A 12,543-nucleotide genomic window follows, 5' to 3' on the forward strand; every position below is an offset into this window, starting at 1 on the left:
CATTTTATTATATTTTATTTTATTTTACTTTATTTTATTATTTCATTTCATTCCTTTCCTTTCATATCTCATTTCATTTCATTTCATTTCATTTTACTTTACTTTACTTTATTATTTCATTCCTTTCCTTTCCTTTCATATCTCATTTCATTTCATTTTTTTAATTTCATTTAATTTAATTATTTTATTATTTCTTTCCTTTCATATCTCATTTCATTTTACTTTACTTTACTTTACTTTTTTATTATTTTATTTTGTTTTATTATTTCATTTCATTCCTTTCCTTTCATATCTCATTTCATTTCATTTCATTTTTTAAATTTCATTTAATTATTTTATTACTTTATTTTATTTTAGCTATTTAGTTATTTATTTAGTTGTTTAGTTATTTGGTTATTTAGTTATTTAGCTTTTTAGTTATTTAGTTAGTTATTTAGTTATTTAGCTTTTTAGTTATTTAGTTATTTAGTTAGTTATTTAGTTATTGGAATTTGTCCCTCCCCCCCCCACCCCCAGGACAAAAATAAGAGAATAAAAATACAATGACAGGAGCGATAGGCACCTTAGTGCACTTATGCACGCCCCCCTCTACTGACCACTTAAGTATGAAGTAATTTTGCAACCATCTCTCCTGACCCACACACACAAATGGGGTGTGTGTGTGTGTGTGGGAAGCAACATTTAAACCGAGTCAAAGCCAGGCTTGCCCGTGTGAATGCCAGCCTCTTAATCTGTCATTGAAGAGGACCTGCAAAGAACGCTCTTCCTCTTCCCCGTTAGGCCTTCAGCCGGGTTTCATGAGGACTAGAATCGTGCTTTCGAGTTTTAGGGAAGAAATCTCCGCCGTACAGTTTTGCAACGTTAAAAAAATAAATAAAAATAAACTCCCAAACTGCAGGGTTTTTTTTTTTGGCCTTTCCAGGTAGGGCAGGGCTAAACGGGGCAGCTTCGTGTGACACAACTTCCTCTCTCAAGAGCTTTGAACCAGAATCTTTAGAAGGTGGGGAAAAAAAAAAATTAAATAAGATACAGAGAATTAATGGGTGGAGTTTGCACACCAGGAAGTGGTGAATGGAGGTTAGATAGAAAAGATATTAATTTATGGATTGTATGTATTCAAAACACCATCTCCGCTTCGTTATGTAAATAACTCAAAAGGCCTCGCGTCAGGATTAAAAAGAAAGCCAGGAAGAATCTGGAAAACAGCTGTAAGGGACAAGCTTAGCCAAATACTTCTCTTTTTCAAAGCCAAAAAATATTTCCCCCAGATTAAAAATAACCACAGGAAAGAGCTGGAACGGCCAAATGCTTGTCAGAAAAAAATAATAATAATAATTTTGAAACTCTTCTGGAGGTGGGGGGAAATCCGAGTTTATTTCAGTAGAACTTTTTAAATTCAATTATAATCGCACAGCTATTGCAATGGTCTTTTATTCGCGCTGCAACTATGGGATGGCAGCTTTGACTTCATATTGACTTCATATTTGAATATTGGTGAAAGCTTGCGTTCCTGTCCCAGATGTACCAAGTCGCTAGTCCATAAGAAAACGTTCAAGGATTACATTTTGACTTGACGAGTTACTGTCTCCCTTGGCCTTAAATTGAGACGACAAAGTCCCAGAATTCCTCCTGGGTGGAAATTGGGGGGATTCTGGACTGGAGTTAAAGTGTTTTGAAAGTTTTAAAATTGTGGGCAGCGAATTGAATGAAATCCAGCCTGTGTGAGTGTGGAAAAGGTTAATTGTGTTAATTGTGTTCACCCATCCTGGTATTTTTGATGTAGTGTGGTATTGTGCTTTGGGGCTGTCTTCAAGGGCAGCTCCATAAACAGGGCCATGTAGTAGTCAATTCTGGAAATTATAGAATGATGGGACAGCATAGCACAGTCTGGTTAAATCTGGCATGACTTTATCTCTGAAAAACCTGGTAAAGTCCAAATGTTTCTCAAATTTAAGAGATGTGGATTTCAATTCCCAGAATTCTCCAGCCACCACTGTTCCATTTTTAGAAAATGTATTTTATATACGTGCTAATTAAATGGATTGGAATTACGGTATTTTTATCAGGTTGTTATCCCACTTTTAAAAGATATATATATTTGGTTAACTCAAGGCAGCAAACATACATTTCTATTTTCCTCGCAACAACCACCCTGTGAGGTGGGCCAAGCTGTCACCCAGTCAGCTTTCATGCCTAAGGCAGAACTAGAACTCACAGCCTCCCGGTGCGTAGCCCAGCACCTTCATTACAATCCAAAATGGGCTGGAGAAATTGTATAGTGAAAAATATTGAGGTTATCCAAACCAACCTGTTGTATGAATATTATGTCTTGGTCTTTCACTAACCTGGTTAAGGGTCTTGCAAGAATATAGCCAGGATGGTCTTTTAATTAGGTGGTCTGTTGGCTTTTGGGTTGCTAAACCGTCTAGGCCAGAACTGATCGTTCATTCATGGTTATTTGTAGAATTGTAGATCAAAAAACGGGACAGAATTGACTTCCTTCCATAGCTACTTTGCAAGATCCCACTCTCGTCATTAGAATAAAATATGCCAGATTGGAGATAGATACATAGATAGACATGATTGAGTGATAGGTAGGTAGGTAGGACAGGACAGATCAGGACAGGACGATGGAGATGAGATAGATAGATAGATAGATAGATAGATAGATAGATAGATAGATAGATAGATAGATAGATAGATAGAAGAAAGAAAGATTATAGAAAGAAAAAAGAAAAAGATAGATAGATAGTAGAAAGAAAGATTATAGAAAAAAGAAAGAAAGATAGATAAATAATACGGTAGAAAGAAAGATTATATTATAGAAAGAAAAAGAAAGATATATATATAGATGATAGATAGATAGATTGAAATAAGAGGGAGATGATAGATAAATGAGATAGATTGATTATACAAAAAGAAAGAAATTAGGAAGGAAGGAAAGGACAGGACAGGACAGGACAGGCAGAGATGATGGAGATGATAGATAGATAGATAGATAGATAGATAGATAGATATCTAGATAGATAGATAATAGAAAGAAAGATTATAGAAAGAAAAAAGAAAGAAAGAAAAAGATAGATAGATAGATAAATAATAGAAAGATTATAGAAAGAAGATAGATAGATGATAGATAGGTAGATAGATAGATAGATAGATAGATAGATAGATAGATAGATAGATAGATAGATAGATAGATAGATAGATAGAAATAGATAGAAATAAGAGAGGGAGATTATAGATAAATGAGATAGATTATAGAAAAAGGAAGGAAGGACAGGCAGAGACGATGGAGATGATAGAGAGAGAGAGAGAGATTATAGATAAATGAGATAGATTGATTATAGAAAAAGAAAGAAATTAGGAAGGAAGGAAAGGAAAGGACAGGACAGGACAGGCAGAGATGATGGAGATGATAGATAGATAGATAGATAAATAGATAGATGATAGACAACGTTCAGCCTGTTAACATTAGTGGTCTCACATTCAGAAAGTCCACTCTGAACAGGAATTTACATTTGGGGCCGTCTCTGAGAACCATCCTCTCTGAACTTCCCCCTTTATCATTTTACCATGTCAGGTTATTGAAATGGGGCAAAGGCCGCGCCTGCAAAAGAATCGTGGTGGAATTTTACTGTTCTGGGGAATCCTAGAGGCCATTTAGTCCAACCCCTGCTCGGTGGAGGAGTGGCCGTGCTGAACACAACCGGGCTGACCTTTACAGGAAGAGACCACGTGGGGTTACAATGGCGTCAGAGGCTTTGCTTATTTTACTTTCGTTTATTTGCTTGAAAACTTAGCAGGGTGTGTCTAATGTTAGGACAACAGTTGCTGAGTTTTCACCAGGCAAAAAAATTCACGCTAGGTTAAAATCACTTTTGCAAAGGGTGCAAGACTGCTGTTTCTCCACCTTGGAGACTTTAAGATGGGTGGACTTCAAGTCCCAGAATTCCCCAGGGAGTAGACTTTATGATAGGTGGACTTCAAGTCCCAGAATTCCCCAGGTAGCAGGCTTAAAGATGGATGGATTTCAACTCCCAGAATTCCCCAGGGAGCAGGCTTTAAGATGGATGGACTTCAACTCCTAGAATTCCCCAGGCAGCAGGCTTTATGATAGGTGGACTTCAACTCCCAGAATTCCCCAGGCAGCAGGCTTTATGATAGGTGGACTTCAACTCCCAGAATTCCCCAGGCAGCCAGGCTTTAGTCTCCAAAATGCCTGAGGGATAGGACAGGTTGGCGGAAACTTTGCAAAAGGGAGATTCAAACTGGAAATAAGAAATATTCTGACTTTTTCAAACAAAAGTTGAACAGCCGTTTTGCTGGGACTCTTACCCAGGGCGGAGGGGCTGGACTAGAAGACCTCCAGGGTCCCCCACCCTTCTTTGATTCTCTGTGTTTTAGGAGCTCGCCTGTTTTAACCTATGGCTCACTATGTTGGATGAAGCTAGGTGATTTGAGTTGCTTTGGGAAACCATGGTTCGGTTAAGCCAGGGTTAGCTTATGCAAAGGCAGCCGTCTTCCTAGGAGGTTTGACTGGAGAAGAAAATAAGAAAAGGAGGGAAAAAAAGGGATTGTGCAAGACGAAAGATCTAGGCCAGGGAAGCAAACCCCATATTTTTTGGGGGGGGGGTTTCTGTGTTGCACCCGCAAAGCCAGTGGCTGAAGACACAGCTGTTGATTCCGCTGACACAGCTCTTCCCATCTTGAGAAAGTTGGACTACAACTCCCATCATCTCCCCATGCTTTGGAATGCTTGGGAGTTTGTGCCACGCAGGACGAAGACGATGCCGAGCCATTGTGCCGGTTCGGCTGGGAATGATAGGCATTGTAGTATCCGGAGGGCCCCCCCCCTGGGCTTCTGCAAAGTTTTCCGAGCGAAACCCTTGTTGTTTTTCTGGAAGCATTTTTTATTTTATTTTTTTTTGGGTGGAGGAGAGCCGGGAGCTGCCAGAGCTCGTATTTCTCTTCTTTTTCCCTCTCCCCCTCTTCTCGCCCCGTTCTGTTCTTCCTCCTTATAAGGTTTGGGAAACGATAAATATTTGAGCTGTAAAACGGAAAAGAAAAGGGGAGGAGGAAGGGGAAAGAAAAAGAGAAATAGGCTGGGGTTTGAGTCACGAGGAGCCGTCGGCGTGGACTAAAAAGGAAGGAGGAACGATGGAGGGAAGTTTGCAAAGAGACAGAAACTCCAGCCTCCTTGGGGTTGGAGGGGGGGTGTCTCTTTGAGTGGGGGGGGGCTCAATTTCCTTGCAAACGAGCCCCGGCGTCTTCCTATCCCCGCGCTCTGCTCCTGGTGCCACTCGGGTTGCCCCGACTGGGCATGGTTCGATGTGGCAAGCCTCGGGCAGGAGAGGCTCAACTTTGCAACACCGTACGGCCCAAGTCTGGCTTTGCGAGAGACGCCGGGGCTGGAAGCCAGGCTCCTTGGCGAGGCAGGTTTTGGTAATTAAATTTGGCAGACTCCGCATGTTCTGAGACGCCACGCCTAAAGCGCTGCCCGGAAGGAAGGCCCCGGGATTCAGCCTTGGCTCCAGGGAGCGTCCAGATCTCTCTCCAGGATGGAGAAGAGCACACCTGGTTCTTTCTGCAGGGGGTGGGGGGGATGCCTGTCAGCCTTATTTGAAGTTGCCTGCATCCCCCCAGCCATTCTGGGGTCTGCAAGGCAGCTGTCAATCAATACTCGTTTTGCAGAAAATTTCGACCATTTTCCAAAGCACTTGAAGGCAACAGATGGAAACTAATCAAGGAGAGATCCAATCTTGAATTAAGGAGAAATTTCCTGACAGTGAGGACAATTAACCAATGGAACTGCTTGCCACCAGAAGTTCTGGGTGCTCCATCCCTTGAGGCTTTTAAGAAGAAACTGGACAGCCACCTGTCTGAAATGGTCTCCTGTTTGTGCAAGGGGTTGGACTAGAAGACCTCCGAGGTCCCTTCCGACTCTGTTATTCTGCTACAGGCCGTCCTCGACTTAACAACAATCTGCTTAGTGACCGAAGTTTACAACGGTCCTAAAAAAAAACGTCGTGACCGTTTCCCACACTTATGACCGTGGCAGCATTCCCCCATGGTCGCATGATTTTCAGTCAGACAACGGATTCACACTTATGACGGTGGCAGTGCTCTGCAGTCACATGGTCCCCTTTTTGCGACCTTCTGACGAACAAAGTCAGTGGGGTAAGCCAGATTCGCTTAACGGCCGTGTGACTAATTTCACAACCGCACCGATTCACTTAACAACGGTGGCAAAAAAAGCCGTAAATGGGGGCAAAACGCGCTGAATGAATGTCTCACTGAGCAACATAAATTCTGGGCTCCGTTTAGTGACCGTTCAAAGTGGCACTGGGGAAAAAAGGGGGACTTATGACCGCATTTCAGACTTACGACCCTTGCGGCATCCCTTATAGTCACATGATCAAAATTCAAGACGGTTGGCAGCTGACTCAACTTTATGACGGTTGTAATGATCCCCTTTTGCGGACCTCTGACAAACAAAAGTCAATGGGGGAAGCTGGATTCACTTAACAAATGTGGCAAGAATAAACTGAATAAACCCATTTTTGGGGAAAAAGCTATGCCAACCACACCCTAATTTTTAGCCAGGCTTCAAATGAATGTAGGAAGTGGAGCAATGTAGCTAGGCAAGCACCCCGTGCAAATAAATTTAATAAGTAAAATAAATGAATATTAAGCTTTTGCAAGGTTGTGCGAAGCAAGCCAGAGAGAGGGGGGGACTCTCGGTTTCCACCCCCAGATCTAACCTCGACTGAAATCTCTTCTGCGATGGCTCTGGATGAAATTGAACGGAATCCAGGGAGAAGGAAAGTATGTGGTGAATCCAGATCGGATTTCTTTAGCGACCAGATTTAAACCCAACACCTGACTAGATTAATGACTTTCCTACCCCCCCCCTTCCAACCCAGCTAAATTTAGCTTTTGGCCACTGGCCACTGGCGAAATGAGAGAAGCATCAGATCGCTCCAAGCAACAAGGAGATGAGGAGAAAGGACATTGCTGGGAAATTGAAGTTCATAACGTAATCACTACTACCGGGGAGAAGGGTTTCTCAACCTTGACTTTAAGATGTGTGGACTTCAGCTCCCAAAATTTCCCACCCCCATACATAACAATTATTGCAATAATTGGGGTATCAAAAAATCTACCATGCTTACAATTTTAGAAGGTTCCTTAGAATCTCAGAAGATTCCTCGGAATCTCAGAAGGCTCCGTAGGAGCATAGAAGCTTCCTTGGAATCTTAGAAGGTCCCTTAGGATCTCAGAAGCTTCCTTGGAATCTTAGATGGCTCCTTAAAGGTTTCCTCAGACCCTTAGAAGCTTCCTTAAGTACTTAGAAGATTCCTTAGGATCTCAGAAGGTTCCTTAGGAGCATAGAAGCTTCCTTGGAATCTTAGAAGGTCCCTTAGGATCTCAGAAGGTTCCTTAGAATCTCAGGTTCCTTGGAATCCCAGAAAGTTCCTTGGAATCTCAGAAGCTTCCTTGGAATCTCAGGAGGTTCCTTAGAATCTCAGAAGCTTCCTTAGAATCTCAGAAGGTTCATTGGATTCTCAGAAGGTCCCTTAGAATCTCAGAAGGTCCCTTAGAATCTAAGAAGGTTCCTTAGAATCTAAGAAGGTTCCTTAGAATCTTAAAAGGTTCCTTAGGAGTATAGAAGATCCCTTAGAATCTTAGAAGATTCCTTAAGAACTTAAAAGAGTCCTTAGAATCTCAGAAGTTTCCTCAGGAGCGTAGAAGCATCCTTAGACCCTTAGAAGCTTCCTTAAGTACTTAGAAGATTCCTCAGGATCTCAGAAGCTTCCTTAGGAGCTTAAAACCTCCCTTAGACTCTTAGAAGTCTGGCTGGGGGCAGATGAGGGAGACGTGCATTTCCGCCGGGAAGTTAACAGAGCCAGGCTCTTGCAACACCCCAGTGCCACAACCGGGTGCGGCCCAGCCCTTCTCCCGAGGCGGTCAGGAACCTCGCCCACACACGACTGGGAAGGCAGATAAACCCTGGGCTGGACAGGAGCTGGTGCACAGCCCTCGGTCTGGTTGCATGCCAAGCTTTTGTGACGAGCTCTCTGAGACGGAGAACAGAGAACATAGAATAAGAGAACTGGGATCTTGGAGGTCTTCTAGTCCAAGAGTCAGCAACCCGCAGCTCTGGAGCCGCATGTGGCTCTTTCATCCCTCTGCTGCAGCTCCCTGTCGCTCAGAATATGAGTCGCAACCATTAATGTGCGACACCCACCAGCACATGATTTATTGAGCTTTTTTTTTTGGTAGGCCAACCATGGATAAATCCAAGAAAAGTTTCAGAAGAAAACAGAACGTTTAATTCAACTCCATATGCTAGTTTTGTGGCCGCTCAGGAAATAACCAGGCACGGGAAGGGTTTTTGTGGCTCCCGGTGTTTTCTTTTCTGTGGGAAACGGGCCCAAATGGCTCTTTGAGTGTTTAAGGTTGCCGACCCCTGTTCTAGTAGAACCCACTGCTCAAGCAGGAGAGCCTATTTACACTATTATTCTGGAAAAACGACGGTCCGTTCTTGAAAAGTGTGATTGTGATCAAGAAGAAGTGTATGATTGTGCAATGTGCATGCATTAAAGGGGTCAGCAGATGGCCGCCTCAGGCCCAGTTTATTCCTTTCCTCGTTTCTATAGCCCCTGCCCAACCTCTAGGTCAGTGTTTCTCACCGTCCACAAGTTTAAGATGGATGTTAATTTTTAGATTAACCAATTTTGTTGTATACATGATGTTCGATGACAATAAAGGCTATACTATACTATGGACTTCAACTCCCAGAATTCCCCAGACATCCCATGCTGGCTGGGGAATTCTGGGAGTTGTAGTCCACCCATTTTAAAGCATGCTGGCTGGGGAATTCTGGGAGTTGTAGTCCACCCATCTTAAAGCATGCTGGCTGGGGAATTCTGGGAGTTGTAGTCCACCCATCTTAAAGCATGTGGCTGGGGAATTCTGGGAGTTGAATGCTGGTTGAGGAATTCTGGGAGTTGTAGTCCACCCACCTTAAAGCATGTTGGCTGGGGTATTCTGGGAATTGAATGCTGGCTGGGGAATTCTGGGAGTGGAAGTCCACCCATATTAAATCCTGCTGGCTGGGGAATTCTGGGATTTTAAGTCAATGCCTTTTAAGACTTTCAAGTTGAGAAGTACTGTTCTAGAAGAAATTGTAAAATTTTCCCCAAATTATGATTGTGTGTGTTTGTGTATATTATGTGTGTGGGATACTACTACAAACCCCCTGGAGCTTCCCATTGGTTACATCACATGAATCTGCTCCCCGTTTGCTAATTTCAACCCCAACCACCAATGAAATCTTGTGGACTAGTGGCTTGGTCATTATTGGTTTGGCGTTTGTGGCTGATGGTTTTTCTCTCTCCCAACCACAGGCAACCAGACAAGCTAATTGTGGTTTGGACACGGAGGAACCGACGGATTTGCTCCAAGGTGATTTTCTGCGTTTAGAGGGGGATCAGATTAAAAGCGATTTCTTTTATCTGCGGGATGAATCGCCTCAGACCTCAAGACGAGCGGCATATAAATTTAATCAATAATAAAAATAACAATGAGCTCAAACGTCTGACTTGGGTGAACCATAGACAATAGGAGAGGTCTCAAATACGACTTACAACAGTTCATTTAGTGACCCTTCGAAATTAACGACGGCAATGAACAAAGTGAAAGAAGTCACCATTTTTCAAAATTACAACCGTTGCATGGTCATGTAATCAAAATTCAGACTCTTGGCAACTGGCTCATATTTATGACGGTCGCATAAAAGTGTCCTTTTGGCAAGCGAAGTCCATAGGGAAGCCAGATTCACTTAACAGCCGTTTGAATAACTTAAACAGTTGCAGTGATTCCCTTAACGACTCAGGCAGGGAAGGTCGTAAAATGGAGGCAATAGTCCCTTAGCAAACGTTTGACTTAGCAACGTACATTTTGGGCTCAGTTATGGTTGTAAATTGAGGACTACTGTATATTATGTGTTGGGGGGGCGGTTTAAATTTTTAAGCTCTTTTGTTTTGGTTGTTTGGCAGGCTCACAGCTGGCAACCGGGCATCAAGAATCCTTACCGAGGCGAAGTGGTATGGATGGTGCCAGAAAACGTGGACATTATGGTCACGCTTTATCGGGTAAGAAAGTTGCGTCGTCTGACCGGCGGCGTCTCAGAACGAGGATTCCCGTCGGTGGATTTAAGAAGAGAATTCCTCCCTCGGGAATCTCATTCACACATTGCCTTGAGCCGTGTTTTGCCAAGTGAGGCAGAAAGACGAAAAAACCACCACCACCACCACCACCAAATCACCACTGAACTAATTACCATATTTTTCGGACTATAAGACGACCCTAGATTTAGAAGAGGAAAACAACAACAAAAAAAGAGTTTGGCCTCCGCACGCCACATTTGTGGCCCTTTTGTTGAGGCTTTTTTTTGGGCCTGTTTTTGAGGCTTTTTTCATCCCGTTTTTGGGGCTATTTTCAGCCCAATTTTGAGGCTTTTGTCAGGCCAATTTTGAGCCTCTATTCAGCCTGTTTTTGAGGCTCTTTTCAGCCCATTTTTGAGGCTTTTTTCAGCCCGTTTTTGAGGCTTTTTCAGCCTGTTTTTGAGGCTCTTTTCAGCCCGTTTTTGAGGCCTTTGGCCCGTTTTTGAGGCTTTTTCGGCCTGTTTTTGAGGGCTTTTTAAGCCCGTTTTTGAGGGCTTTTTAGCCCGTTTTTGAGGCTTTTTCAGCCCGTTTTTGAGGTTTTTTTCAGCCTGTTTTTGAGGCCTTTTTTCAGCCCATTTTTGAGGCTTTTTTCAGTCCATTTATTAGATCATTTATTCAGTCCATTTGTGAGGCTTTCTCAGACCATTTTCATGGCTTTTTCGGCCTGTTTTTGGGGCTTTTTTCAGCCCGTTTTTGAGGCTTTTTTGGCCCGTTTTTTTGGCTTTTTTGCTTGTTTTTGGAGCTTTTTTCAGCTCGTTTTTGAGGCTTTTGCGTGTCCAAGGCAGCCCAGAAAACGGGCAGAATTTTAGCCATTTTTAGTTGCCAATTATTGCACCAAATTGCAATAGGGCAATAATGAGGTGGGGCCCCCCTTTCCCAAAAGAGCTCTTTCCACATAGGAAAAAAGTTAAATTTCACAATTAGGAGCTGCGGCTGCCTTCCCTGTCAGCGGTCTGGAAAGATACCTCATCAAAGGAGGCAAAATTAATTTGGATTTCAAGAAGGGGGTTTGTTTCCTTCCTAGGAGAAACTAAGCATGTATAGCCTATTGAAGAGAAGGATTAGGGGTGACATGATAGCATCTTTCAGTATTTGAGGGGCTACCACAAGGAGGAAGGGGTAAATTTATTTTCCAAAGCACCTGAAAGCAAGACAAGAAACAACTTTTTAAAAAAAAGGTGGGGTCCAATCCAAGAAGAGACTGGACAGCCACTTGTCTCAAATGGTATAGGGCCTCCTGTTTGAGCCAGGGGTTAGACTAGAAGACCTCCAAGTCCCCTTCCAACTCTTGTTGTTCTAATAAATTGTGCCTTGTTGCTAAGGGATGTCCTCTTATGTAAATGAGGAAGGTGATGAAACTTTGGGTGTTTTTCACGTTGATGACCATTCCTCTTGCTGACTCCTCATCCTTCTGTATTTCAGGACCCTCACGTGGAAGAATACGAAGATAAAGATTGGACTTTTGTGGTAGAAAATGTGCGTTTCAAATCTTGGATTTGATTCTGGTTGTGCCCAGATAAAGGATGGGGAGATTTTGTAGCAAAGTTGGTGGGAAAAAAATCCTTTTCTGGAAATTGGCCTCGGATCTTTCTTTGGCCAGTATTTTTTTTTTTTTAAATCAAACAAAGAGTTTCTCTTACACTTTGATTATCGGTAGTCCTCGACCTATGACCCCAGTTGAGCCCAGAACTATGGTCATAAGTTGAAATGTATTTTTATGCAACAACTGCAGTATTCTTCAGCCAGTAGATGGCAGTGTTTACGAGTTTGGATCTATGGTATTTACTCTATGCTCCTTTGTTCTAAGTAGAGTTTCCTGTTTCCTGTTACAGTTGAGCAGTTAAGCAGTAACGCACATGGTGACTGTGCTCTTTGTCTGTAGTGCTATATATAAACAGAATTTCTAACATAAGTCATTATGGTTTCTAAGTGGAGGCACTCATATGACCAGAAATAGATTTCCAGCCTTTTTTCATGGTGGTCATTAAGTGAACCCATTCATTTGAATAAGCGTTACAACATTGCAAACTGTTGTAAATACATGCTGGCTTCCAAGTGCCTGAATTTTGATCATGTAACTGTGAGGATGCTATAATAGTCATAAGTGCGAGGACCTGTCCTAAGTCACTTTTTCCAGGGCCACTGAACCTTTGAACAGTTGCTAAATGAATTATTGTAAGTTGAGGAATACCTGTACATTTTGGCAATTGTTTGGGAAGAAATATAGAAAGCATCAAGGTACTTTTTAACATTAATTCTTGACTTCCTTTTAAAATCTTTTGTTGTTGTTGTTCTTTGAGACAAGGATAGCTGG

At 42.5% G+C, this 12,543-nt stretch overlaps 1 protein-coding gene across 3 annotated transcripts in view; it reads left to right on the forward strand.

Annotated features, from left to right (window-relative positions):
- EHBP1L1 (EH domain binding protein 1 like 1) overlaps nt 1-12,543 on the forward strand; it is a 47,093-nt gene that overhangs the window by 788 nt on the left and 33,762 nt on the right. For all 3 annotated transcript variants that reach the window (XM_034424371.3, XM_034424370.3, XM_087880961.1), the window contains exons 2-4: nt 9,411-9,468; nt 10,062-10,157; nt 11,652-11,705. In XM_034424371.3, coding sequence (XP_034280262.2) covers nt 9,411-9,468; nt 10,062-10,157; nt 11,652-11,705 — 208 coding nt within the window. The remainder of the gene's footprint in view (nt 1-9,410; nt 9,469-10,061; nt 10,158-11,651; nt 11,706-12,543) is intronic.

The sequence above is a fragment of the Pantherophis guttatus genome, chromosome 18 (assembly GCF_059756535.1).
Source record: "Pantherophis guttatus breed Tessera chromosome 18, ASM5975653v1, whole genome shotgun sequence".
NCBI classification, from domain to species: Eukaryota; Metazoa; Chordata; class Lepidosauria; order Squamata; family Colubridae; genus Pantherophis; species Pantherophis guttatus.